The following is a 26,992-nucleotide window of genomic DNA, read 5'->3' as shown; positions in this document are numbered from 1 at the left end:
AACTTTGCAGGGCTACGGGGGAGTGGGACTAGCTGACATGCTCTTGCAGAGAGCCGGCACGGGCTTGATGGGCCGAATGGCCTCCTTCCATGCTGTAACCATTCTATGATTCTATGTCACTATCTTCTCCGTCAATGATACAATCAGCAGGCGCTGCCTAAATAGAATATCCTCCAAATAATTAAAATAAGCTGAGAAAATGATTGATTTCAGCATAACTGCTTACCTTTTTAAGAAAGAGATTAAGATGGAGAAGTGTGTCTTGAACCTACAGGCTGGCTGGTCACGTATCTCTCATTGCTGTTTATGGGAGCTTGCTGTGCGCAAATTAGCACTGGTGGGCGATAACCCTTCGAGGACCAGAGGCTGTAGTGATAGGTGTGGTGATAATTAGCTCCTGTTTGATGCCCTGCAGTATTTGGTACTGCAGTGAAGGCTGTCAACATGGGCAAAGATACCAGACAATGACCAGATGTCCTTTTAATCCGCACCTGCGACTATTGCAACAATTTTCTTAAGAAAAAGGGACCAAGTATTCCCAAACTTATTTTCTTTGATATCCTTTTCCACCGTCGTGTACGTGAAGGTGCTGACTCATGCTAGGGAACAGCTCCATTAGGCCTAAAGCTTTCCGATATCCTGTCAGCTATGTCTCAGTGGGTGGCACTCTCGCCTCTGAGTTAGAAGGTTACGGGTTCGAGCCCCTTTCCAGACACTTGAGCACAAAATCCAGGCTGACACGTCAATGCAGTACTGAGGGAGTGCCGCACTGTCGGAGGGGCAGTACTGAGGGAGTGCCGCACTGTCGGAGGGGCAGTACTGAGGGAGCGCCGCACTGTCAGAGGGGCAGTACTGAGGGAGCGCCGCACTGTCAGAGGGGCAGTACTGAGGGAGCGCCGCACTGTCGGAGGGACAATACTGAGGGAGCGCCGCACTGTCGGAGGGGCAGTACTGAGGGAGTGCCGCACTGTCGGAGGGGCAGTACTGAGGGAGTGCCGGTACTGAGGGAGTGCCGCACTGTCGGAGGGGCAGTACTGAGGGAGCGCCGCACTGTCAGAGGGGCAGTACTGAGGGAGTGCTGCACTGTAGGAGGGGCAGTACTGAGGGAGCGCCGCACTGTCGGAGGGACAATACTGAGGGAGCGCCGCACTGTCGGAGGGGCAGTACTGAGGGAGTGCCGCACTGTCGGAGGGGCAGTACTGAGGGAGTGCCGGTACTGAGGGAGTGCCGCACTGTCGGAGGGGCAGTACTGAGGGAGCGCCGCACTGTCAGAGGGGCAGTACTGAGGGAGTGCCGCACTGTCGGAGAGGCAGTACTGAGGGAGCGCCGCACTGTCGGAGGGGCAGTACTGAGTTGAGTGCCGCACTGTAGGAGGGGCAGTACTGAGGGAGCGCCGCACTGTCGGAGGGACATTACTGAGGGAGCGCCGCACTGTTGGAGGGGCAGCACTGAGGGAGCGCCGCACTGTCGGAGGGGCAGTACTGAGGGAGCGCTGCACTGTCAGAGGGTCAGTACTGAGGGAGCGCCGCACTGTCAGAGGGTCAGTACTGAGGGAGCGCCGCACTGTCAGAGGTACCGTCTTTCGGATGAGTTGTTAAACTGAGATCCCGCCTGCTCTCTTGGGTGGATGTAAAAGATCCCATGACATGAATGAAAGAAGGGGCGTTCTCCCCTTCACTCAAACAAAACCTAAGAAAAAAAGTTATCTGGTCATTGTTGATTGTGGGATCTTGTTGTGCACAGATTGGCTGCCGCATTTCGCACATTACAACAGTGGCTACACTTCAAAAGTACTTCATTGGCTGTAAAGCACTTTGAGACGTCCTGAGGTGGTGAAAGGCGCTATAGAAATGCAAGCCTTTCTTTTTCTCTTTTAGTCACTTCCACCATCTGGGCTGTTGTAGTAACACGAAGAGGGAGTCGGACGTTTGGAGGGGGTCCGCCGGCGATTAACCCTTTTATATATTCTGAGAAAAATGGCCGCGGGATCTGTTCCTCTTCAAATTCTGACCTTTCGAACTCGGGGATCCGGACAATCTCCTGGTGTCTGCTCTGCATTTTAAATGTTTGGATTAAATCGGTTTTGAGTCCGTAACGAGCAATTTTTGAGGTATTTACTGAAGTGAAATGTAAAGAGATATCTCGGTTTGAGGGCTGAGTTAAACTGAGAGGCTGCTTCATGCAGCTAATTCCATTAGCGTCTCGCTGGAGACCGCCAGCGGGATACTTAAGCTTCAGGCCGCGTTGGTCAGAGCACGCACAGGATCCCGGTCGACTCTGCTATTGGAATAAGAAATTACATTCCAGCAGAACAACTTTCTAATTAAACACTATTGGCAGGCTATCGCCAGAGAGCGTTCCTGGCAGTGAGATTCAGATTGATAACTCGGGCAGGCAACCTGCTTCAATCTGGCCTTTTTTTATTGATCTGGGAAATGAAAGGCGAGGAGTTTGACTGGATTCTTTTTAAGCAGTTTACAGGTCGTTCAATGCACTAACTCTCTGCCTGTCGTTGGCCATATCTCTGCTCTCTTTTGCCCACCACCAATGCTCCCTCTCATTTTTTTGGGTGCACGGCCCCTTTAAGGCGTTCCGCGCACGAGCTAAGTTTAACATTGGAAAAGCTAGTCCCAGGCAGAGGGAACCTTGCCCACCACATCGACGATAGCAAAATACTGCGGATGCTGGAAATCCGAAATAACAACAGAAAATGCTGGAAATACTCAGCAGGCATGGGCAACATCCGTGGAGAGAGAAATAGAGTTAACATTTCAGGTCAATGAGTTGCCCACCACCTGCTGTTTTAGCCCGACATTTCCAAAACACTTGCTTTTTGCCGTCTGTGTTTCCAGCTGTCCTGACGGGGCACAGCCTCACCGTGAGCCTCGCTCCTCCAGTGATCGACACTCACTGTCCTGCAGTCTGCTTCCAGCTGTTTCTACTTCCGAACGGGTACACGTTTCCACCCCCCCACCCCGCCCAGGAACCCGAGCCCTTGCTGACTGCTGGGTCTGAGCAAGATCCTGAACACTCATTCCACTCTCCGTTTCTGTTTTGAATTAATGTTGGGAATCATTTTGTTCTTGGTTCAGAAATTCTTCCTGTCCTAATTTATGTTGGGTGACGGCAAACCTTCGGGGTTATGGAGCGTGTCACACCAGGAATGTCCAAATCGCAGCCCGTGGATCACACCCGGTCCCCGAACTCTGACATCACACCCGGTCTCTGAACTCTGACATCACACCCGGTCCCCGAGCTGTGACATCACACCCGGTCTCTGAACTCTGACATCACACCCGGCCTCTGAACTCTGACATCACACCCGGCCTCTGAACTCTGACATCACACCCGGTCCCCGAGCTGTGACATCACACCCGGTCTCTGAACTCTGACATCACACCCAGTCCCCGAGCTGTGACATCACACCCGGTCCCTGAGCTGTGACATCACACTCGGTCCCTGAGCTGTGACATCACACCCGGTCTCTGAACTCTTGACATCATACCCGGCCTCTGAACTCTGACATCACACCCGGCCTCTGAACTCTGACACCACACCCGGTCCCCGAGCTGTGACATCACACCCGGTCCCCGAGCTGTGACATCACACCCGGTCCCCGAGCTGTGACATCACACCCGGTCTCTGAACTCTGACATCACACCCGGTCTCTGAACTCTGACATCACACCCGGTCTCTGAACTCTGACATCACACCCGGTCCCCGAACTCTGACATCACACCCGGTCCCCGAGCTGTGACATCACACCCGGTCCCCGAGCTGTGACATCACACCCGGTCCCCGAGCTGTGACATCACACCCGGTCCCCGAGCTGTGACATCACACCCGGTCCCCGAGCTGTGACATCACATCCGGTCCCCGAACTCTGACATCACACCCGGTCCCCGAACTCTGACATCACACCCGGTCCCCGAACTCTGACAATTCACCAACCCCGGGTAGCTGAGGCCTGGAGCGGCTTCCTCTTCACTGCTTCATCCTGCCTGCGTACCGCGGGCCTTGGAGATTTGGGAAGGACGGGAGGACCTCAGTTACGTGGAGAGACTGGAGAAGATGGGACTGTTCTCCTTAAAACAGAGAAGGTTAAGTGGAGATTTAACAGGTGTTCAAAATCATGAAGGGTTTTGATAGAGTAAATAAGGAGAAACTGTTTCCAGTGGCGGAATTGTCGGTAATCTTCTTCGACAGCACCTCCCAAACCCGCGACCTCTTCTACCTAGAAGGACAAGGGCAGCAGGCGCATGGGAACACCACCACCTCCAAGTTCCTCTCCAAGTCACACATCATCCTGACTTAGAAGTATATCGGCCGTTCCTTCATCGTCAGTGGGTCAAAATCCTGGAACTCTCCCCCTAACAGCACTGTGGGAGTACCTTCACCACACGGACTGCAGCGGTTCAAGGCGGCAGCTCACCACCACTTTCTCAAGGGCAATTAGGGATGCGCAATAAATGCCGGCCTTGCCAGCGACGCCCACATCCCAGGAACGAATAAAAAAGACAAAGGACCTTGTCTACACAAATTGGCTGCCACATTTGCTTACATGACAGCTGCAGTGACTGCATCCTAAACAATTAGGAAAAGAAAGACTTGCATTTCTATAGCGCCTTTCACAACCACCGGACGTCCCAAAGCGCTTTACAACCAATGAAGTACTTTTGAAATGTAGTCACTGTTGTAATGTATGAAACGCGGCAGCCAATTTGCACACAGCAAGCTCCCACAAACAACAATGTGATAATGACCAGATAATCTGTTTTTTTTAGTTATGCTGATTGAGGGATAAATATTGGCCCCAGGAAGAACTCCCCTGCTCTTCTTCAAAATAGCGTCTTGGGATCTTTTTCGTCCACCCGAGAGAGCAGACGGTTTAATGTCAGTGCAGCGCTCCCTCAATACTGCCCCTCCGACAGTGCCGCACTCCCTCAGCACTGCACTGGAGTGGCAGCCTAGTATTCAGTGCTCAAGTGCCTGGAGTGGGACTAGAACCTACAACCTTCTGACACCAGAGGCGAGGAGGGCGACCCACTGAGCCACGTGGAGAGCACGGAAATACCTTAAACAAGATGCGCCTGCCCTCAGTAAAAGACACTCGCACAATGCGGTGAGGATCATTTTTTGATCCTTTGCTTTTCTTCCTTTTTGTCTGTTTTACTTCCTCCGATTATTTACTGGGATTGTCAACGATTAAATGATTTTATAAATGTGAATTCAGAGTGGAGCGGATATTTGTTGTCCAGAAAATATCCTGAAATTATTGATCTATTTTTAATCAGTACGTGATTGGACCAAAAAGAGGAGAGAATGGAACAGCTGGAAAACATCTTGTTGACTAAAGTAATTTGTGTCTTGAAACAGCTTGAGATCAGGCTTTCTAAAAATGGTTACTTGATCTCATTTCTCAACAAACAGAAAATGCTGTAACTATTCCGTGGGTCAGTCAGAGAGTGAAGACAGATTCATGTTTTGGGGACAACCTGTTTTTTCTCTCTTTTTCGAATGCTGACTAACCCACACCTCCAACTCTTTCTGTTGTTGTTTCAGATTTGTGCGGTTTTAATTTATTCATTATCTCTGGTCTGTTCTTGTAGTTTTATTCACGGTAAAATGATATTGTGGGGTTGATTCTCATTCAGTATTTTAAAGCCTGTTCTTATTTTTATATAGTTTTTTGATTTTATATTAATATTATTTATAGTTAAATAGCATAGCAAAACGTAGGGCAATTTAGGAAGCCCAAGGACTCGATTTTAATAGCCCTGAGGAGGCGGGTTTGGAGGCGGGTCTGTAGCGAAAATTGGAAAAAATGGCTTCAGACACCCAACTCGCCTCCATCCCGCCCCCACCCGATTTTCGTGAGTGTCTGTTTAGCCGCTCCCAAACTGACCCGACTGGAACCGGTGGGACAGGTAGTTAAGGCAGTTAACAACCTGTTAACTACCTTGCTAATCCTATTTTTATTGTGGTTTCCCATTTTCGTGCTTCTGGCTCCTGTTTCCCGTCTTGTCAGAAACAGGCCAGGTTCAAGGAGACGAGTTGCTGGAGGACTTGATTTGTATGCGTTGGTGGAGCGCTTTAAAAACGCCCCGAAACATGGCTGACATTCAAATGCAACAACTTTGCTGTTGTAGGTTTGGGATAAGATTTTGCACATCTACTGACCTTGTGACTGTTCAAGCTGACACCCATCTGCAGTGTGACATGAATGGAATAATTTCAGGCCACTTCGACTGTGCGCTTGCAAGCTTCTTGCCTCAAATGAAATCTATTGCAAGGGGAAGGGAAACATTTATGTCCTCTCATCCTGGTCCTCATAATCGGAGGAGTAGCAGCCGCGTGGCTCAGCGCAGATCTTCCTGGGAAGAGGAGGAGGAGGCGGACGAGGGGCGCCCTGTTGTGACCATTGCAGCATCCCTCCAGTTCACTGCTGCCTGTCAACCAGGGTATGCACACAGCCATGCCACATTTACATAAGCTTACTCTTCAACCATAGGTGGCTACCATATGGCTCTGTAATTGGAGGTGACATTTGTCCAACGTCATACATCATCTCTGCTATACCCTGTTATTTCCTATCACTTTCACCATCAGCATTACAAAAGCAAGTCGCCCTGAGCCCTCAATGTGCTTTTGCCATTTCCCAGAACACATAGGCCGCACAATCAACTGTTTGACATAATTTATCTTTAACACATGACAAAAGGATAATAAACCAGCAAGAGTCAGAAAAAAAGACAAAACACCCAAGTGAGTCCCCTTGTGGCTTATAGGTGCTTAATCTTTCTCTTACGCATGCTTCTACGTGGTGCTTCCCCTGTGGCTTCAGCAGATGTAGAGGCACCTTGCTGACTAGGATGCTGCGCCTGCTTAGACGCCTTTGGCGGGCGTCCTTTGGGTTTGGGAGCGCTCTTCAACAATCTGCTCTTCCTGTGGCTGTGCAGGGGCTGAAACGACCATCTCAGTTGTCTCCGCAAAGTGGGTCTCTGACCGAGGGCTCTGCAGTGGCATGGTCGGGTGAGCGCTTTGAGAGGAGCCCACACTTCCTTGTGTCCTGCCAACAACATCCCTCTCATGGGTCAACCACACCTCAGTACTGGCAAGTTGCAGGAGAGCACCTTGCTGCATATCAGGGGGGCCATGAGGACCCGTATCTGCACTGGCAGTCCTCCTCACAAGGACGTCCATGAAGCTCTGGTCTCTCTGCTCAATAGCTGCCCATCGCTCCTCCAGAGATGACATTCTATTTTGAACAGTCACCATGTTTTCCTGACTCTAGCGACTTATTTCCTCCATGGCGGTAGCCATCCTTTCCACAGAGGTAGCCATCCTATCCATGGAGGTAGCCATCGTTTCCACAGAGGTAGCCCTCCTATCCATGGAGATTGCCATCCTATCCGTGGAGGTCGCCGTCTCCACCATCTCCTGATGCACACTTGTGCGCTGTGATAGACCAGGTGGCAACACTACTCTAACTCGCGAGGGCCCCACCGAGGTGTGCGTTGCTGTGCTGGTGCTGGGTGCGCTGAGTCCTGGTGACGCTGCTCCCTCAGATGCTTCACGTTCCTCTGAGGAGTTGTCCGGCTCTTCGTCCTGGATCGTGGGGAGGGGGGCGCTCGATGGTCCTGTGTGAGAGTAAAGGCATGATTTAGACATCTGATGTTGATGTAGCACACACATCCTTTTGAGCAGATGATACAACGCGAATCTTTATGAACATCATATGCCATTGCAGTCTGAGAGGGATGAAACTCTATTATGTCACCAGCTTCCTCTAGTGTGCCTGTCTCTCCATCGCCCACTTCCAGGTCCTCGCCACCTCCAACAATCTCGTATGCAGCCTCCTCAGCACTGGTCAATGTTGCTAGGGTAGGTGTTCATCCTCCAGTCAGTGCTCTCTCCCTCTTATTGTGGGCTATCTTTTCCTGCAAGGAGGGACACAAGCGGTGTTTCAGCCACAGTGATGGCGTGAGTGTGAATAATCCCTGCCATAGAAGCTTTGAGGGAGACGAAGATGGGGTAAGGTGCCAAGAGGAAGGTCGCTCCCTGTGCGTTGTTAGCTGTTGTCACTGCATGACAGTGAGAGCGAGTCTAAGGGGTGCATAGGCAGGATGCTGAAGTGATTCAGTGCAGAGACAGAGATGGATGGGTAAGGGTGCAAGGGAAGTAAGGGTAAGGTGGGATGTGGGCTTACAACACAGAGTGCTGGTGATGAGAAGAGAAGGGAAGCAGATTGAAGGCAAGTGAGATGGGATACTCACTGTTGATGTTCGCACAAGATCATTAAACCTTTTTCGGCACTGGATCCATGAGCGTGAACATATGGCCCTTGTGCTGACCTCCTGAGCAATGTGCAGCCAGGCTGCCTTGTTCTGCTGAGGAAGCTTCCTCCAGCCATCAGGAGGGAAGAGAATCTCCCTGCACCTTCTGACAACATCCACAAGAACAAGGAGGGAGTCATCATTAAATTGAGGAGCTGCCTTGCCTCTGGAAGAAGTCACCGTGTACAGATCAATATCAATGAGTCTCAGAATCCAGAAGAGAAAGGCTAAGGCTGAATGGCAGCTTTAAAAGCAGCTGCTATGATGACATCATCAGAGGCGGCCAGCCGACCCGATCGCACTCATTGGACCGGCCAGCACGCCCCATTGAAATCAACAAGCTCATTAAATCAAAATCGGACATCAGCAGCTGATCTCGCTGGAAGCGGCTCCGGAACCCACCCACCACGCAACCCGACTCCAACCCACCTCGGGAATTAAAATCAAGCCCTGAGTGTTTAGGAGTTTCTCTGCAGTACAGGCTGGGAGATGCAAAATGGAGGCACTGCACCGCCGCCACTGGTGAGGAGGTGCAATTACAGTGTGACGCGTTTACATAGCCAGTTCCCACTATAAGTATGGACATTGGATCTGATAATGGGAACGGAAATTGTCACAAAAGATGGGACACAAACAAGACAAGAGGAAATTGAACTTTGTAGACAGGAACTGTGCGCAGATGTGAGTTTTTTAATGGATAGATCCGGGTGGATTCTCAATTGTGTTGTTCATGGCAAGTTGGAGATTACAGTGTTGCAGGAGGTGCATGTACTGGGGAGGAGAGCGGAGCCCAGTGCCTCTGGAAGTTAGTGAAAGACAGTGATAGTAAAAGTATTTTTTATTGCTTCCTGGAAAATATTGGTCCGGATTTTGTGGTAGGTAATGACGGCGAAACTTCACTGTCATTACTCTCTGAAACTGACCGTAACTTCAGAATTTAGCGCATGTTCAGATAAACGCGGAAATCCTGAAATTGCGGTCAGTCATTCCCTGCTCCGCCACTGGCTGCGCCGTGTGACACCTGGCGTGCAATGGAATGCAGTAGATGCGTAACTGGTGGTGTTGCCGGCAGTGAGTTAGACAATGTACTGTTTTTATAAAAGGCATCAATGCTGAATGTATTATTCTGCTGCTAAGGTGAAGCTGCGCCCCTTTAAGGGCACAAGGCCAAGTTGCTGTTAGGTAAATTCTGGGTGAGTTCATTTAGAGTTTAATTGCTATTCGGGCTACCGGTCAAAACTCTGGTTTGCTTTGCCTTTTTGTAACTGTGATTAGTAAGTCAATTGAGAGGCTGCAGATATTGTGACTCAGCTATTTTCTATTGCTGGAGATTGTCTCTGCACATTCCAAGTTACCCGCCCTGTTTTCTTTACAAAAACTTAACCGTGACACTTGGAAATGTACGAATGAAAGTGAAGAAGAGTGGCAGGAATGAGCAGGATGAACATTGGGTGGATTCTCAATCATTCGGGAGCCAAGTGCCATCGAATGTGAAAATTGGCCCCGATGTCAGTCTCTTAAAACCTCCCTCTTTGACCAAGCTTTTGGTCACCTGTCCTAATATCTCTTTATGTGGCTCGGTGTCAAATTTTGTTTGTCAATCGCCCTGGGACGTTTTACTAAATTAAAGGCGCTATATAAATGCAAGCTGCTGTTGTTTACATATATTATGGGCGTTTTGATGAAACGTTCTAGACTGCCTGGATAATGGCAACCAGAGCCTAGAAATTACTTAAAAGCCCACCACACTATCTGTGGGACAGTCCTCTGTCTGCTATTGCCATGGAGCCGCTAAACTCTTTAAAATGAATGGGTTAACGACTCATTAAAGTGGGCACAGGAATGTGAGGCAAAAGCATTCATGTATGGTTATCACCAGCAGTAATACTGGCGTTTAATAAATATTACAAACAGCTGTCACCTTGGGTCTAATCTCTGTGGGGCTTTCGCTAATGGCAAGTCCTGGACTCCGATTATTCCCAATTATAAGGACCCTCTGCTTCTCATCATCAAACTGATTTTCAGTCCAATTAGCAATTTCCCTTCATCCCAGGAGCTTTCATCCTTTAATTAGTCTTTCATGAGGGACGTTGTCACATGTTTTCTAAAAGTCATGATGTATAACATCAACTGTGCTGCCTTCACCTGCTAATTACTTTATATCTCTGATCCCTGAGCAATGATTTCCATTTAATGAACCCACCTTGATTTTTCTCTTATTAACGTCAGTCTACCTAGGTCATCCTGAATTGCCTCCTTTATAATCAAACCCCAGCAATCGTCCCTTCCCTCCTCCTTCATCCAGCGGTGGCTCCGTGGTCGCACCCTCGCCTCCGAGTCAGAAAGCCATGGGTTCAAGCCCCACTCCAGCGTCAGGAGATCAAAATCCAGGCCAACACTCCCAGTGTAGAGCTGAGGGAGTGCTGCATTGTCGGAGGTGCCGTCTTTCAGATGAGACGTTAAACCGAGGCTCTGTCTGCCCTCTATTCGACACTCCCAGTGTAGAGCTGAGGGAGTGCTGCATTGTCGGAGGTGCCGTCTTTCAGATGAGACGTTAAACCGAGGCTCTGTCTGCCCTCTATTCGAAGGAGAGCAGGGGAGTTCTCCCCGGTGTCCTGGCCAATATTTATCCCTCAATCAACATCACTAAAACAGATTGTCTGGCCAGTATCCTAGTGCTCTTTGTTGGATCTTGCTGTGCACAATTTGGCTGCCACGTTTCCTACATTGCAATAGTGACTACACTTCAAAAGTATTTAATTGGCTGTAAAGCAGTTTGGGACGTCCTGAGGTTGTGAAAGGCGCTATAGAAATGCTAATTTTTCTTTTTTTTGTTCCTGTGTTATGTCTTAAGGATTTGAAATACGTTTCCAGTTGTCTGGTACCATTTATACACCGAGAGCCCAATAAAACCTCAAGGTCACTCACTCCGATGGTCATTCACTTCACTTCTCTCGATTTATTCCATTTTTAAGGATGTTGCTTGATGACTTTTCATATCCAGTTCCTTTTAATGGCTGCCCAGTATTTGTCGGTTGTCTGAAGTTTCCCCTGAGAGGACGTTGCCATCTTCATTTGTAAATCATAGAATCATAGAAATTTACGGTACAGAAGGAGGCCATTCGGTCCATCGTGTCTGTGCCGGCCGACAAAGAACTATCCAGCCCAATCCCACTTTCCAGCTCTTGGTCCGTAGCCATGTAGGCTACATTTGCGGTAAGTGTCTGCGGTTCGAGGAACTTCGGCTCCGAGTTGAGGAGCTGGAGTCCGAACTGCAGCAATTGCGAGACATCAGGGAGGGAGAAAATTACCTGGACCTTTTGCTCCAGGAGGCAGCCGCACCCCTTAGAGTAAAAACTTTAGAATTGACACGTGGTCAGGGATAGGAGGGCGTGACTGTGAGTGAGGCAGGTACGGGGATCCAGGAGGTAGTATTGCAGGAGCCTCAGTCCCTGCACTTGTCCAATAGATTCGAGGTTCTTGCAACCCTTGTGGACAAGTGCGGGGGCTGCGAGGAGGACGAGCAAACTGACCACGGCACCGTGGTACAGGAAGCCGTTAAAGTGGGGGGAGTAAAAAGGAAGGTGGTTGTAGTAGGCGACAGTATAGTTAGGGGGGATAGACACTGTTCTCTGCAGCCAGGAACGTGAGTCCTGAAGGCTATGTTGCCTACCTGGTGCTAGGGTAAAGGACATCTCCTCTGGGCTGGAGAAGAACTTGGAGTGGGAGCTGGAGGATCCAGTTGTCGTGGTCCACGTAGGTACCAACGACATAGGTAGGACTAAGAAAGAGGTTCTGCTGAGAGAGTTTGAGCAGCTAGGGACTAAATTAAAAAGCAGAACCACAACGGTCATAATCTCTAGATTATTACCTGAGCCACGAGCAAATTGACATAGGGTCAATAGGATCAGGGAGATGAATGCGTGGCTCAAAGATTGGTGTGGGAGAAGTGGGTTTCGATTCGTGGAGCACTGGCACCAGTACTGGGGAAAGAGAGAGCTGTTCCGTTAGGACGGACTACACCTGAACAATGCTGGGACCAGAGTTCTAGCGAATCGAATAACCAGGGAGGTAGATAGTGCTTTAAACTAAGTAAGTGGGGGGAGGATCCCGGTGGAGAGAAATCTAGAATGCTAAAGAGAAAAGACAAGGAAGCAGTGCAGGAAAGTGATTGGGATAAGGATAACCAGATTGTGTCTGGAAGGGACAGAGCGTGCAAACAAAGGAGTGCACTAACAAATAGGGTCCGGGTAAGAGAGAATGGTAATAAGACAAATAGGGCCGTAGTACAAAAAAATGTTAAGATGTCTAAAAATGTTAAAAAGACAAATCTAAAGGCACTGTGTCTGAATGTACGAAGCATTCGTAATAAGGTAGGTGAATTAACAGCACAAATAGATGTAAACGGATACGATATAATTGCAATTACGGAGACATGGCTGCAGGGTGATCAAGGCTGGGAGCTGAATATCCAAGGATATTCGATATTTAGGAAGGACAGGCAAAAAGGAAAAGGAGGTGGGGTGGCATTGTTAGTAAAGGATGAAATCAGAGCAATAGTGAGAAAGGATATTGGCTCAGAAAATCAAGATGTAGAATCAGTCTGGGTGGAGCTAAGAAGCACCAAGGGGCAGAAAACATTGGTGGGAGTTGTCTATAGGCCTCCAAACAGTAGTGGTAATGTAGGGGATGGCATCAAACAGGAAATTAGAGATGCATGTAACAAGGGTACTACATATAGACTGGCCAAACCAAATTAGCAATAATACTGTGGAGGGTGAATTCCTGGAGTGTGTACGAGATGGTTTTTAGACCAGTACGTTGAGGAGCCAACTAGGGAACAGACTATCCTAGGTTGGGTATTGTGCAATGAGAAGGGGTTAATTAATAATCTTGTTGCACTGGGTCTTTTAGGGAAGAGTGACCATAACATGATAGAATTCTTCATTAAGATGGAAAGTGAAGTAGTCCAATCCAAAACTAGGGTCCTAAATCTAAACAAAGGAAACTACGATGGTATGAGGAGTGAGTTGGCTATGATAGATTGGGGAGCTTTATTAAAAGACATGACGGTGGATAGGCAATGGCTAACATTTAAGGAACGAATGCATGAATTGCAACAGTTATACATTCCTTTCTGGTGCAAAAACACAAAAGGAAAAGCGGCCCAACCATGGCTAACAAAAGAAATGAAGGATAGTATTAGATCCAAAGAGGAGTCATATAAAGTTGCCAGAAAAAGTAGCAAACCTGAGGGTTGGGAGCAGTTTAGAGTTCAGCAAAAAAGGACCAAGAGATTGATTAAGAGGGGAAACATAGAGTATGAGAGTAAACTTGCAAGGAACATAAACGCGGATTGTAAAAGCTTCTACAAGTATGTAAAAAGAAAAAGATTAGTGAATCAAATGTAGGTCCCTTACAGTCAGAAACGGGAGAATTTATAATGGGGAACAAAGAAATGGTAGAGCAATTAAACAAATACTTTGGTTCTGTCTTCACGGAAGAGGACACAAATAACTTCCCAGAAATACTAGGGAACCAAGTGTCTCATGAGAAGGAGCAATTAAAGGAAATTAGTATTAGTAAAAAAATAGTGCTGGAGAAATTAATGGGACTGAAAACTGATAAATCCCCAGGGCCTGATAATCTGCATCCCAGAGTACTAAAAGAGGTAGCCATGGAAATAGTGGATGCATTGGTTGTCATCTTCTATAGATTATGGAACAGTTCCTGCAGATTGGAGGGTGGCAAATGTAACCCCACTATTTAAAATAGGAAGGAGAGAGAAAACCGGGAACTACAGACCGGTTAGCCTAACATCAGCAGTAGGGAGAATGCTAGAGTCTATTATAAAGGATGTGATAACAGGACACTTAGAAAATATCAATGGGATTAGACAAAGTCAACATGGATTTATGAAAGGGAAATTGTGTTTGACAAACCTACAGGAGTTTTTTGAGGATGTAACTGGTAGGATAGATAAGGGAGAACCAATGGATGTGGTGGATTTGGATTTTCAGAAGGCCCTTGATAAAGTCCCACATAAGAGGTTAGTGTGCAAAATTAAAGCACATGGGATTGGGGGTAATATACTGGCATGGATTGAAAATTGGTTACCAGACAGGAAACAGAGAGTAGGAATAAACGGGTCTTTTTCGGGGTGGCAGGCGGTGACTAGTGGGGTACCACAGGGATCAGTGCTTGGGCCCCAGCTATTCACAATATATATCAATGATTTGGATGAGGGAACTAAATGTAATATTTCCAAGTTTGCTGACGACACGAAACTAGGTGGGATTGTGAGTTGTGAGGAGGATGCAAAGAGGCTTCAAGGTGATTTAGACAAGTTGAGTGAGTGGGCAAATACATGGCAGATGCAGTATAACGTGGATAAATGTGAAGTTATCCACTTCGGTAGGAAAAACAGAAAGGCAGAGTATTATTTAAATGGTGATAGATTGGGAAATGTTGATGTACAAAGGGACCTGGGTGTCCTTGTACACCAGTCACTGAAAGCAAACATGCAGGTGCAGCAAGCAGTTAGGAAGGCAAATGGTATGTTGGCCTTCATTGCAAGAGGATTTGAGTACAGGAGCAAAGATGTCTTACTACAGTTATACAGGGCCTTGGTGAGACCACACCTGGAGTACTGTGTGCAGTTTTGGTCTCCTTACCTAAGAAGGATATACTTGCCATAGAGGAAGTCCTGGGATGGAAGGACTGTCGTATGAGGAGAGATTGGGTCGACTAGGCCTGTATTCACTCGAGTTAGAACATAAGAACATAAGTAGGAGCAGGAGTAGGCCATACAGCCCCTCGGGCCTGCTCCGCCATTCAATAGGATCATGGCTGATCCGAACCTAGACTCACGTCCACATCCCTGCCCGCTCCCCATAACCCTTAATTCCCTTATCAGCTAGGAAATTGTCTATCTCCGTTTTAAATTTATTTAATGTCGCAGCTTTCACAGCTCTCTGAGGTAGCAAATTCTATAGATTTACTACCCTCTGAGTGAAGAAGTTTCTCCTCATCTCAGTTTTGAAACGGCAGCCCCTTATTCTAAGATTATGCCCCCTAGTGCTTGTCTCACCCATCAGTGGAAACATCCTCCCCGCATCCACCCGATCAAGCCCCCTCACAATCTTATATGTTTCGATAAGATCGCCTCTCATTCTTCTGAATTCCTATGAGTAGAGGCCCAACCTACTCAACCTTTCCTCATAAGTCAACCCCCTCATCTCCGGAATCAACCGAGTGAACCTTCTCTGAACTGCCTCGAGAGCAAGTATATCTTTTCTTAAATATGGAAACCAAAACTGTACGCAGTATTCCAGGTGTGGCCTCACCAGTACCCTGTATAACTGAAGCAAGACTTCCCTGCTTTTATACTCCATCCCCCTTGCAATAAAACCAAGATTCCATTGGCCTTCCTGATCACCTGCTGTACCTGCATACTAACCTTCTGTGTTTCATGCACCAGGACCCCCAGATCCCTTTGTACTGTAGCACTTTGCAGTTTCTTTCCATTTAGATAATAACTTGCTCTTTGATTTTTTCTGCCAAAGTGCATAACCTCACACTTTCCAACATTATATTCCATCTGCCAAATTTCTGCCCACTCACTTAGCCTGTCTATGTCCTTTTGCAGGTTTTTTATGTCCTCCTCACTCACTGCTTTCCCTCCCATCTTTGTATCGTCGGCAAACTTGGATATGTTGCACTTGGTCCCCTCCTCCAAATCGTTAATATAGATTGTAAAGAGTTGGGGTCCCAGCACTGACCCCTGCGGAACACCACTAGTTACTGATTGCCAACCTGAGAATGAACCATTTATCCCAACTCTCTGTTTTCTGTTAGATAGCCAATCTTCCACCCATGCCAGTATATTACCCCCAATCCCGTGATTTTTTATCTTGTGCAGTAATCTTTTGTGTGGCACCTTGTCAAATGCCTTTTGGAAGTCCAAATACACCACATCCACTGGTTCCCCTTTATCCACCCTGTTTGTTACGTCCTCAAAGAATTCGAGCAAATTTGTCAAACATGACTTCCCCTTCATAAAACCATGCTGACTCTGTCCGATTAAATTATGCTTATCCAAATGTCCTGTTACTGCTTCCTTAATAATGGACTCCAACATTTTACCAACCACAGATGTTAGGCTAACTGGTCTATAGTTTCCAGCCTTTTGTCTACCTCCCTTTTTAAATAAGGGCGTTACATTAGCAGTTTTCCAATCTGCTGGGACCTTTCCTGAATCCAGGGAGTTTTGGAAAATTACCACCAATGCATCCGCAATCCCTACTGCTACTTCTCTCAAGACCCTAGGATGTAAGCCATCAGGTCATGGGGATTTATCCGCCTTAAGTCCCATTATCTTACCGAGCACCATCTCCTTAGTGATTTTAATCGTGTTTAGCTCCTCCCCCCCCATAGCCCCTTGTTTGTCCAGTGTTGGGATATTTTTAGTGTCCTCTACTGTAAAGACTGATACAAAATATTTGTTCAGCGTATTTGCCATCTCCATGTTCCCCACTACTAATTTCCCGGTCTCGTCCTTTAGAAGAATGAGAGGGGATCTCATTGAAATGTATAACATTTTGACAGGGCTAGACAGACTGGATGCAGGGAGGATGTTTCCCCTGGCTGGGGGATCTAGAATGAGGGGTCACAGTCTCAGGATACGGGGTAGGACATTTAGGACTGAGATGAGGAGAAATTTCTTCACTCGGGGTGGTGAACCTGTGGAATTCTCTACCACAGAAGGCTGTGGAGGCCAAGTCATTGAATATATTTAAGAAGGAGATGGATAGATTCCTAGACACAAAAGGCATCAAGGGGTATGGGGAGAGAGCGGGAATATGGTATTGAGATAGAGGATCAGCCATGGTCATATTGAATGGCGGAGCAGGCTCGAAGGGCCAAATGGTCGACTCCTGCTCCTATTTTTCTATGTTTCTATGTTCCTATGTTACGGCACTCCAAGCGCATAGCCAAGTACTTTTTAAATGTGATGAGGGTTTCTGCCTCTACCACCCTTTCAGGCAGTGAGTTCCAGACCCCCACCACCCTCTGGGTGAAAACAGTTCTCCTCAACTCCCCTCTAATCCGTCTACCAATTACTTTAAATCTACACCCCCTAGTTATTGACCTCTCTGCTAAGGGAAATAGGTCCTTCTTGTCTATCTATCATTATTTTATAAATATTAATTAACAGGAGTCTTTTAAGCCAGATTTAAGAACTCTGCTTGAGCTGAAATGTTTCTCGACCCCAATGTCATTGAAACTCCGGTTCTCTCTGATGTCGAGCACAGTTTGCTTTCTCGTTTCTTTCTCTCTTTTTTTGCCTTTTTTGGTCGTGTTCTTTTATACACATCTGTCATCCTGCCCCGTTTTTCCTTACCTTTCGACGTATATAACAGAATAAAATGTCATGGGACGTGGCTGTAAGTTGTTCAGTTGAAAAAAGTAATAAAAACACTCACTTTATGTGCGTGCTTTCTACCTCCAATTCATAGAAACATAGAAGATAGGAGCAGGAGTCGGCCATTCGGCCCCTCGAGCCTGCTCCGCCATTTAATGAGATCATGGCTGATCATCCAAATTCAGTACCCTGTCCCTGCTTTCTCCCCATATCCCTTGATCCCTTTAGCCTTAAAAAAACCAATCTTTTCGGCCTTGGTATTCATAATAACCTGCTGCTCCGATACAGCAGCAACTTCATTTACTTCACTTTCTGATTTACCCTTGAAATCAGTCCAGCACTTTTCCCTTCAATGTATTTTCCTAGCTTTGTTCAGCAGTAGCTTTCTTTTGGATTTAAAATGAGCTCTTGTCCGAATGCCAGGTTTAATAGAACATGTTGAGTGACAGACAGCTCCTCGCACACCACAAGGTTCAATCATCTCAGACTTGCTGCAAGATGTTCAGCTTTGTTCTTTAACAGGTGTGAGTCTTAAAGCAGCTTGATGATTTTCCTACCACCCTGCATCTCTTTACATCCTTATCCGGCAACGCCTCGATTTAAAAATTCTCATCCTTTGTTTTCAAATCCCTCCGTGGCCCTCGTCCCCTCCCTATCTCTGTAATCTCCTCCAGCCCTACAACCCTACGAGATCTCTGCCCTCCTCCAACTCTGGTCCCTTGCGCATCCCCGATTTTAATCGCTCCACCATTGGTGGCCGTGCCTTCAGCTGCCTGGGCCCTAAGCTCTGGAATTCCCTCCCTAAACCTCTCCGCCTCCCTCATTTAAGACGCTCCTTAAAACCTGCCTCTTTGACCAAGCTTTTGGTCACCTGTCCTAATATCTCCTTAGCTGCCTTGGTGTCAAATTTTGTTTGATAATCGCTCCTGTGAAGCGCCTTGGGACATTTTACTATGTTAAAGGCGCTGTATAAATGCCCGTAGTTGCTGTTGTTATCATTGGTCCACTCTTTCTCAGAAGCTCGATATCAGAAGGTTCTGACGCGGATTCAAGCTCTGACCATCTGGCCCTCGAGCCCCAGCCAACTCAATCCTATTTCTTATTGGCTGGTTTATCTCATTTTGAATTTTGGAAAGGGCTGTTCTTAGTGTTGGTGCCTCATTGGTGGATCAATCCTAAATCAGAACGCCAGGATTGGTTAGTAACTTGAGATATATGCAGATTAATGGGGGCGTGGATTAAACTATATTTAGGCCTCCGTATTATTCACCTGTATAGACCAAGACGATGAACATTTGGACGCTCCTGTCCTACAGCAGTTACCCAATATAATTCCCTTGTTGCTGAAGATTTCTCCCAAAGTTGCCTTGGGCAGTCTATTATTTCATAGCCCATGTCATCGGCTGTGCCTGGGCTTTCTTCAGTTTTCCTTCCTTGCTTTGTAGTTCCATTCCATCACTTTGCAACATGAAACCCGCCTCCGATCACTTAAAACACGTCTCTGCTAAGTTGCACATCACCCTGAAAAAATATCCGCTCCCTTGTGAACAAGCTCCTCCCAGGATCTCTCATCCTGCCCTGGGCGAGTCTTCAAATCCTGACTGAAATCTGGGTCACCGATGGTTGATTCTTTCTCCCCCTTAGTCTGGCTTCCCTCGCCATCCTGTGCCATCCTGCTCCCTGTCCAAATCACTGCGGCTATGGCACAGCTTAAATCTCGAGCTCCCGCCTTGACCTGACCCATTACCGGGGTTGCCAGCCCTCCCGGATTGGCCTGGAGTCTCCAGGAATTGAAGATTAATCTCTGGGACACTGTGGGGAGCAAAAAGCAAAGGGGTAAGAAAAAAAACTTGTTTTAAAAAAATTTTAATTGAACATTTCGGTTTTATTAGTTACAAAAAATATTAGAGATGGGGACAAAGGGCTGTTTGACGGACAGTGAAGAATCATCCAATCAGGTAATGAAGAGTCTTTTCGCTTCCTGATTGGCTGTGGGAAGGCGGGGCGCTGTGAGGATGGACGTGTTGGGCGACCAATGGCAGGAGAGCGGGGGCGGAGCGGTGGGAGGTCATGTGAGGAAACCGCCAGGAGTACGTCCATCAGAGTTGTCACCTCTACCCATTGTCCCTCTTTCTACCATTCCTCCAGCGAGATTGTTTACAAGCACGAGGCCACATTCCTCGCGCTCACTGACGATACCCAGACACTGCCCAGATATTTCTTCAAAGATCTTCATTCAATTTTAATTTATTTTTATCCCATTGACTTTCTTTGCATGTTGCCGCACCAGAACCTCAGGAAGGATAGACTGTCCTTGGAGGGGGAGCAGCGCAGATTCACCAGAATGATACCGGGGCTAAAAGGGTTAAATTATGAGGACAGGTTGCACAGACTGGGCTTGTGTTCCTTCGAGTAGAGACGATTAAGGGGTGATCTGATTGAGGTGTTTAAGATGGTTAAAGGAGTTGATGGGGTAGATAGAGAGAAACTATTTCCTCTTTGGGGGGGGGGGAGTTCAGAACAAGGGGGCAAAACCTTGAAGACCGATGTCCTAGGGGGAGTGTTTGCTAGTGCTCTGGGGGAGGGTTTAAACTAAAATGGCAGGGCGTTGGGAACCTGAGCAGGGAGACAGAGGAAAGGGAAATAAGGATAAAAGAAAAAGATAGGCAGGAGAAAAACAAAAGTGGCAGTCAGAGAAATCAACGGTTTAAATCAAACGTGGCCACAGTAAATAATAATTCTAATGGGTCTAAGAGCCTTAAAAAAACAAGCCTGAAGGCTTTGTGTCTTAATGCAGCTTTCTTAATAAGGTGGATGAATTAGCTGTGCAAATAGAGGTAAACGATTATGATTTGATTGGGATTACGGAAACATGGCTCCAGGGTGGCCAAGGCTGGGAACTCAACATCCAGGGTATTCGTATTCAATATTCAGGAAAGATAGGCAAAAAGGAAAGGGAGGTGGGGTAGCATTACTGGTTAAAGAAGGGATTAACACAATTGAAAGGAAGGATATTAGCTCTGATGATGTGGAGTCTGTATGGGTAGAACTGAGAAATACCATGGGGCAGAAAACGTTAGTGGGAGTGGTATATAGACCTCCAAACAGTAATGCGGAGGTTGGGGATGGCATTAAAAGGGAAATTAGAGAAGCGTGCAAAAAGGGCACAGCAGTCATCATGGGTGACTTTAATCTACATATAGATTGGGCTAACCAAATTAGTAACAATACCGTGGAGGAGGAATTCCTGGAGTGTTTACGGGATGGTTTCCTGGACCAATATGTCGAGGAACCAACCAGAGATCAGGCCATTTTAGACTGGGTATTATGTAACGAGAAAGGATTAATTAGCAATCTTGTTGTACGAGGCCCCTTGGGTCGGAGCGATCATTATATGATCGAATTCTTCATTAAGATGGAGAATGAAGTAGTTGACTCAGAGACTAGGGTCCTCAATTTAAATAAAGGAAACTACGATGGTCTGAGGTGCGAATTGGGTAGGATTGATTGGGGAATGTCACTCAAAGGGTTAACGGTGGATAGGCAATGGCAAACATTCAAAGACCGCATGGATGAACTACAGAATTTGTTCATCCCAGTTTGGCATAAAAATAAAACAAAAAAGGTGACTCAACCGTGGCTAACGAGGGAAATTAGGGATAGCATAAGATCCAATTGGCCAAAAAAAGCAGTAATCCAGAGGATTGGGAGCAGTTTAGGATTCAACAAAGGAGGTCAAAGGGATTAATTAATTAAGAAAGGGAAAGTAGAATATGAGAGTAAGCTTGCAGGGAACATAAAAACTGACCGTAAAAGCTTTTATAGATATGTGAAGGGATTGGTGAAGTCAAGCGTAGGTCCCCTGCAGTCAGAATCAGGGGAATTTATAATGGGGAACAAAGAAATGGCAGACCAATTTAAATACATATTTTGGTTCTGTCTTCACAAAGGAGGACCCAAATAACCTCCCAGAAATGTCGGGGAACATAAGGTCTGATGAAAGGGAGGAACTGAAAGAAATCAGTATTTGTAGGGAAATGGTGTTAGGGAAATTGATGGGATTGAAGGCCGATAAATCCCCAGGGCCTGATAATCTACATCCTAGGGTACTTAAGGAAGTGGCCCTAGAAATAGTAGATGCATTGCTGATCATCTTCCAACATTCGATGGAATCTGGAACAGTTCCCATGGATTGGAGGGTAGCTAATGTTACCCCACTATTCAAAAAAGGTGGTAGAGAGAAAACGGGGAATTACAGACAAGTAAGCCTGACATCGGTAGTGGGGAAAATGCTAGAGTCCATTATAAAAGATGTAATAGCAGAGCACTTGGAAAACAGTGACAGGATCGGACAAAGTCAACATGGATTTACAAAAGGTAAATCGTGCTTGACTAATCTACTGGAATTTTTTGAGGATGTAACTAGTAAAATAGATAAGGGAGAACCAGTGGATGTGGTGTATTTGGACTTTCAGAAGGCTTTCGATAAGGTCCCACATAAGAGATAAGCATGTAAAATTAAGGCACATGGGATTGGGGACAAGGTATTGACTTGGATAGAGAACTGGTTGGCAGATAGAAAGCAAAGAGTTGGAATAAACGGGTCTTTTTCCGAGTGGCAGGCAGTGACTAGTGGGGTACCGCAGGGATCGGTCCTTGGACCCAAGCTATTCACAATATATATTAATGATCTAGACAAGGGAACTAGATGTAATATCTCCAAATTTGCAGATGACACAAAGCTGGGTGGGCGTGTGTGCTGTGAGGAGGATGCCGAGAAACTACAGGATGATTTGGACAGGTTGGGTGATTGGGCAGAAGCATGGCAGATGCAATATACAGGAAACTTTCTGGTATCCGGCACGGACGGGACCGAGCTGGTGCCGGTCTATCAACAATGCCGGAGAATCGAGCGCTATAGTTAAAACATACGGAGCTTCTGAGCTCCGTATCAAGCAACAAACCCTGTTGCTTAGCAACAGCTTCAAAACAATCAGCACAGCTTGCAAGCGTCTCTGTAGCTTAGCAACAGCTTCAGTTAGGCGCTTGCACAGCCAGAAATGAGTAAAAAAAAGTAACTAAAAGTAAAAAAAGTTATCTGAACCGACTCCTGAATTTTGCCGGTTAACCGACATTTCCGGTTATTTAGTGGCCGGTTAATTGAAAGTTTCCTGTAACGTGGATAAATGTGAGGTTATCCACTTTGGTGTCAAAAACAGGAAGGCAGATTATTATCTGAATGGCAATAGATTGGGCGAAGGGGAAGTGCAACGAGACCTGGGTGTCCTTGTGCACCAGCCGCTGAAGGTAAGCATGCAGGTGCAGCAAGCGGTTAAGAAGGCAAATGGTATGTTGGCCTTCATAGCGAGAGGGTTTGAGTACAAGAACAAGGATGTCTTGTTGCAGTTGTACAGGGCCTTGGTGAGACCACATCTTGAGTATTGTGTGCAGTTTTGGTCGCCTTATCTGAGGAAGGATATTCTTGCCATGGAAAGAGTTCAGCGAAGATTCACCAGGCTGATACCTGGGATGGCAGGAATGACGTATGAGGAGAGATTGGGTCGATTGGGCTTGTACTCGCTGGAGTTTAGAAGAATGAGAGGGGATCTCATTGAAACTTATAAAATTCTGGCAGGACTGGACAGACTAGATGCAGGAAGGATGTTCCCGATGGTCGGGGAATCCAGAACCAGGGCTCACAGTCTAAGGATAAGGGGTAAGCAATTTAGGACTGAGATGAGGAGGAATTTCTTCACCCAGAGAGTGGTGAACCTGTGGAATTCTCTACCACAGAAGGCAGTAGAGGCCAATTCATTAAATATATTCAAGAAGGAGTTGTATATATTTCTTAAGGCTAAAGGGATCAAGGGGTATGGGGAGAAGGCAGGGACAGGGTATTGAGTTTGGATGATCAGCCATGATCTCATTGAATGGCGTAGCAGGCTCGAGGGGCCGAATGGCCTACTCCTGCTCCTATCTTCTATGTTTCTATGTTTCTGCTCAGGGGTGATGTCAGGAAGCACTTCTTCACACAAAGGGTGGTAGAAATCTGGAACTCTCGCCCCGAAAAACCTGTTGAGACTGAGGGTCAATTGAAAATTTCAAAACTGAGATTGATAGATTTTTTGATAGGCAAGAGTATTAAGGGTTATGGAACCAAGGCAGGTGGATGGAGTTAAGACAGGGAGCAGTCTAGAGCAAAAATACTTAATTGGAGGAAAGCCAATCTCAGTGGGTTGAGAATGGATCTGGCCCAGGTAAATTGGAATGAACGATTGGCAGGCAAAACTGTAATCGAACAATGGGCTGCCTTTAAAGAGGAGATGGTTCGGGTACAGTTGAAGTACATTCCCATGAGGGGGAAAGGTAGGGCAACCAAAGCCAGAGCTCCCTGGATGATGCAAGAGATAGAGAGTAAGATGAAGCAGAAAAAGGGGGCGTATTACAGATGTCAGGTTAAGAATACAAGTGAGAACCAGGCTGAATATAGAAAGTTCAGAGGGAAGTGAAAAAGGAACTAAGAGGGGCAAAGAGAGGGTATGAGAATAGATTGGCAGCTAACATAAAAGGGAATTCGAAAGTCTTCTATCGGCATATAAATAGTAAACGGGTAGTAAGAGGAGGGGTGGGGCCAATTAAGGACCAAAATGGAGACCTATGCATGGAGGCAGAGGGCATGGCTGAGGAACTAAATGAGTACTTTGCATCTGTCTTTACCAAGGAAGAGGATGCTGCCATAGACATAGTGAAGGAGGAGGTAGTGGAGATACTGAATGGGATAAAAATGGATAAGGAGGAGGTACTAGAAAGGTTGGCTGTACTAAAAGTAGATAAGCCACCCGGACTGTATGGGATGCATCCTAGGATGCTGAGGGAAGTAAAGGTGGAAATTGTGGAGGTATTGGCCATAATATTCCAATCTTCCTTGGATACGTGGCTGGTGCCAGAGGACTGGAGAATTGCAAATATTACATCATTGTTAGATAAACCCAGCAGCTACAGGCCAGTCAGTTTAACTTCGGTAGTGGGGAAGCTTTTAGAAATGATCATCCGGGACCAGTATGGATTAATTAATTGAGGACGTAACATACAGTGTGGATAAAGGGGAACCAGTGGACGTAGTGTATTTAGACTTCCAAAAGGCATTTGACAAGGTGCCACACAAAAGATTATTGCTCAAGATAAAAAATCACGGGATTGGGGATAATATTCTGGCATGGGTGGAGGATTGGTTATCTAACAGAAAGCAGAGAGTTGGGATAAATGGTTCATTCTCAGACTGGCAATCAGTAACTAGTGGTGTTCCGCAGGGGTCAGTGCTGGGTCCCCAACTCTTTACAATCTATATTAACGATTTGGAGGAGGGGACCGAGTGTAACATATCAAAGTTTGCAGATGATACTAAGGTGGGAGAGAAAGTAGTGAGTGAGGAGGACATAAAAAACCTGCAAAGGGACATAGACAGGCTAAGTAAGTGGGCAGAGATTTGGCAGATGGAATACAATACTGGAAAGTGTGAGGTTATGCACTTTGGCAGGAAAAATCATCGAGCAAGTTATTATCTTAATGGCAAGAAACTGGAAAGTACTGCAGTACAAAGGGATCTGGGGGTCCTAGTGCACGAAACTCAAAAAGTTAGTATGCAGGTGATCAAGAAGGCCAATGGAATGTTGGCTTTTATTGCTAGGGGGTTAGAATATAAAAACAAGGAGGTATTGCTGCAGTTATACAAGGTATTGGTGAGACCGCACCTGGAATACTGCATACAGTTTTGGTGTTCATACTTAAGAAAAGATATACTTGCTCTCGAGGCAGTACAAAGAAGGTTCACTCGGTTAATCCCGGGGATGAGAGGCTTGACATATGAGGAGAGGTTGAGTAGATTGGGACTCTACTCATTGGAGTTCAGAAGATTGAGAGGCGATCTTATTGAAACATATAAGATTGTGAAGGGGCTTGATCGGGTGGATGCGGTGAGGATATTCCCAATGATGGGTGAAACTAGAACTAGGGGGCATAATCTTAGAATAAGGGGCTGCTCTTTCAAAACTGAGATGAGGAGAAACTTCTTCACTCAGAGGGTGGTAGGTCTGTGGAATTTGCTGCCCCAGAAAGCTGTGGAAGCTACATCATTAAATAAATTTAAAACAGAAATGGACAGTTTCCTAGAAGTAAAGGGAATTAGGGGTTACGGGGAGCGGGCAGGAAATTGGACATGAATCTAGGTTCGGATCGGTCATGGCCCTGTGGGTGGCGGAACGGGCCCAGGGGCCTTGTAGCCTGGTCCTGCTCCTACTTCTTGTGTTCTAATTCTGTGTTAGATTTCAGGAGATGGTTCTATTCACAGGGATTAGTGGAGACCTCGGGAACAGGCTGCCAGCTAGGAGTCCTTCAAGAGTAAATTGGGCCTGTTCCTGGCTGGGGTGGAGGTACAGAAGGTAAGTACTGCAGGAAATACAGGGACAGAGTGATCTCCTGGACGAGTCTCGATCGCCTAGATGGGTCGGAGAGGAATTTCCCAGATTTTTTCTCCCAAATTGGTCATTGGGTTTTTTAGCTGGTTTTTCGCCTCTCCCGGGAGATCACATGGGTTCGGGTGGGATGGAGAGTGGAAGTAGATTTGAGGTTAGGATCAGATCAGCCATGATCTTATTGAATGGCGGAGCAGGCTGGAGGGGCCGATTGGCCTACTCCTGCTCCTATTTCTTATGTTCTTAAAGCCAGCACAGATTTGTTAAAGGCAAATTGTGTTTAACCAACTTGATTGAGTTTTTGATGAGGTAACAGAGAGGGTTGATGAGGGTAATGCGGGTGACGTAGTGTACATGAACTTCCAAAAGGCGTTCGACAAAGTGTCACATAACAGGCTTGTCAGCAAAGTTGAAGCCCATGGAATAAAAGGGACAGTGGCAGCATGGATACCGAATTGGCTAAGTGACAGGAAACAGAGAGTAGTGGTGAACGGTTATTTTTTGGACTGGAGGAAGGTACACAGTGGTGTTCCCCAGGGGTCGGTACTAGGAACACCGCTTTTCTTGGTATATATTAATGACTTGGGTGTACAGGGCACAATTACAAAATCTGCAGATGACACAAAACTTGGAAGTATAGTGAATAGTGAGGAGGAGAGTGATAGGCTGGTGGAATGGGCGGACATGTAGCAGATGAAATTTAACGCAGAAAAGTGCAAAGTGATACATTTTGGTAGGAAAAACGAGAAGAGGAAATATAA

General features: G+C 46.6%; 2 protein-coding genes across 2 annotated transcripts in view; both read left to right on the top strand.

The window, feature by feature from the left end:
- Window positions 1-5,442, top strand: part of LOC147103522 (peripheral-type benzodiazepine receptor-associated protein 1-like) — a 113,789-nt gene extending 108,347 nt beyond the window's left edge. Inside the window, exon 5 of the mRNA XM_085962168.1 lies at window positions 5,377-5,442. Coding sequence (XP_085818294.1) covers window positions 5,377-5,442 — 66 coding nt within the window. The remainder of the gene's footprint in view (window positions 1-5,376) is intronic.
- The window catches only part of rimbp2b (RIMS binding protein 2b), a 349,606-nt gene that overhangs the window by 74,023 nt on the left and 248,591 nt on the right, over window positions 1-26,992 (top strand). The gene's annotated exons all lie outside the window — the stretch shown is intronic.

Source organism: Somniosus microcephalus, chromosome 19, assembly GCF_052327205.1.
Source record: "Somniosus microcephalus isolate GS21.2 chromosome 19, FLI_Smic_1.0, whole genome shotgun sequence".
Taxonomy (NCBI): Eukaryota; Metazoa; Chordata; class Chondrichthyes; order Squaliformes; family Somniosidae; genus Somniosus; species Somniosus microcephalus.
This window is presented reverse-complemented; position numbering and strand designations above follow the sequence as displayed.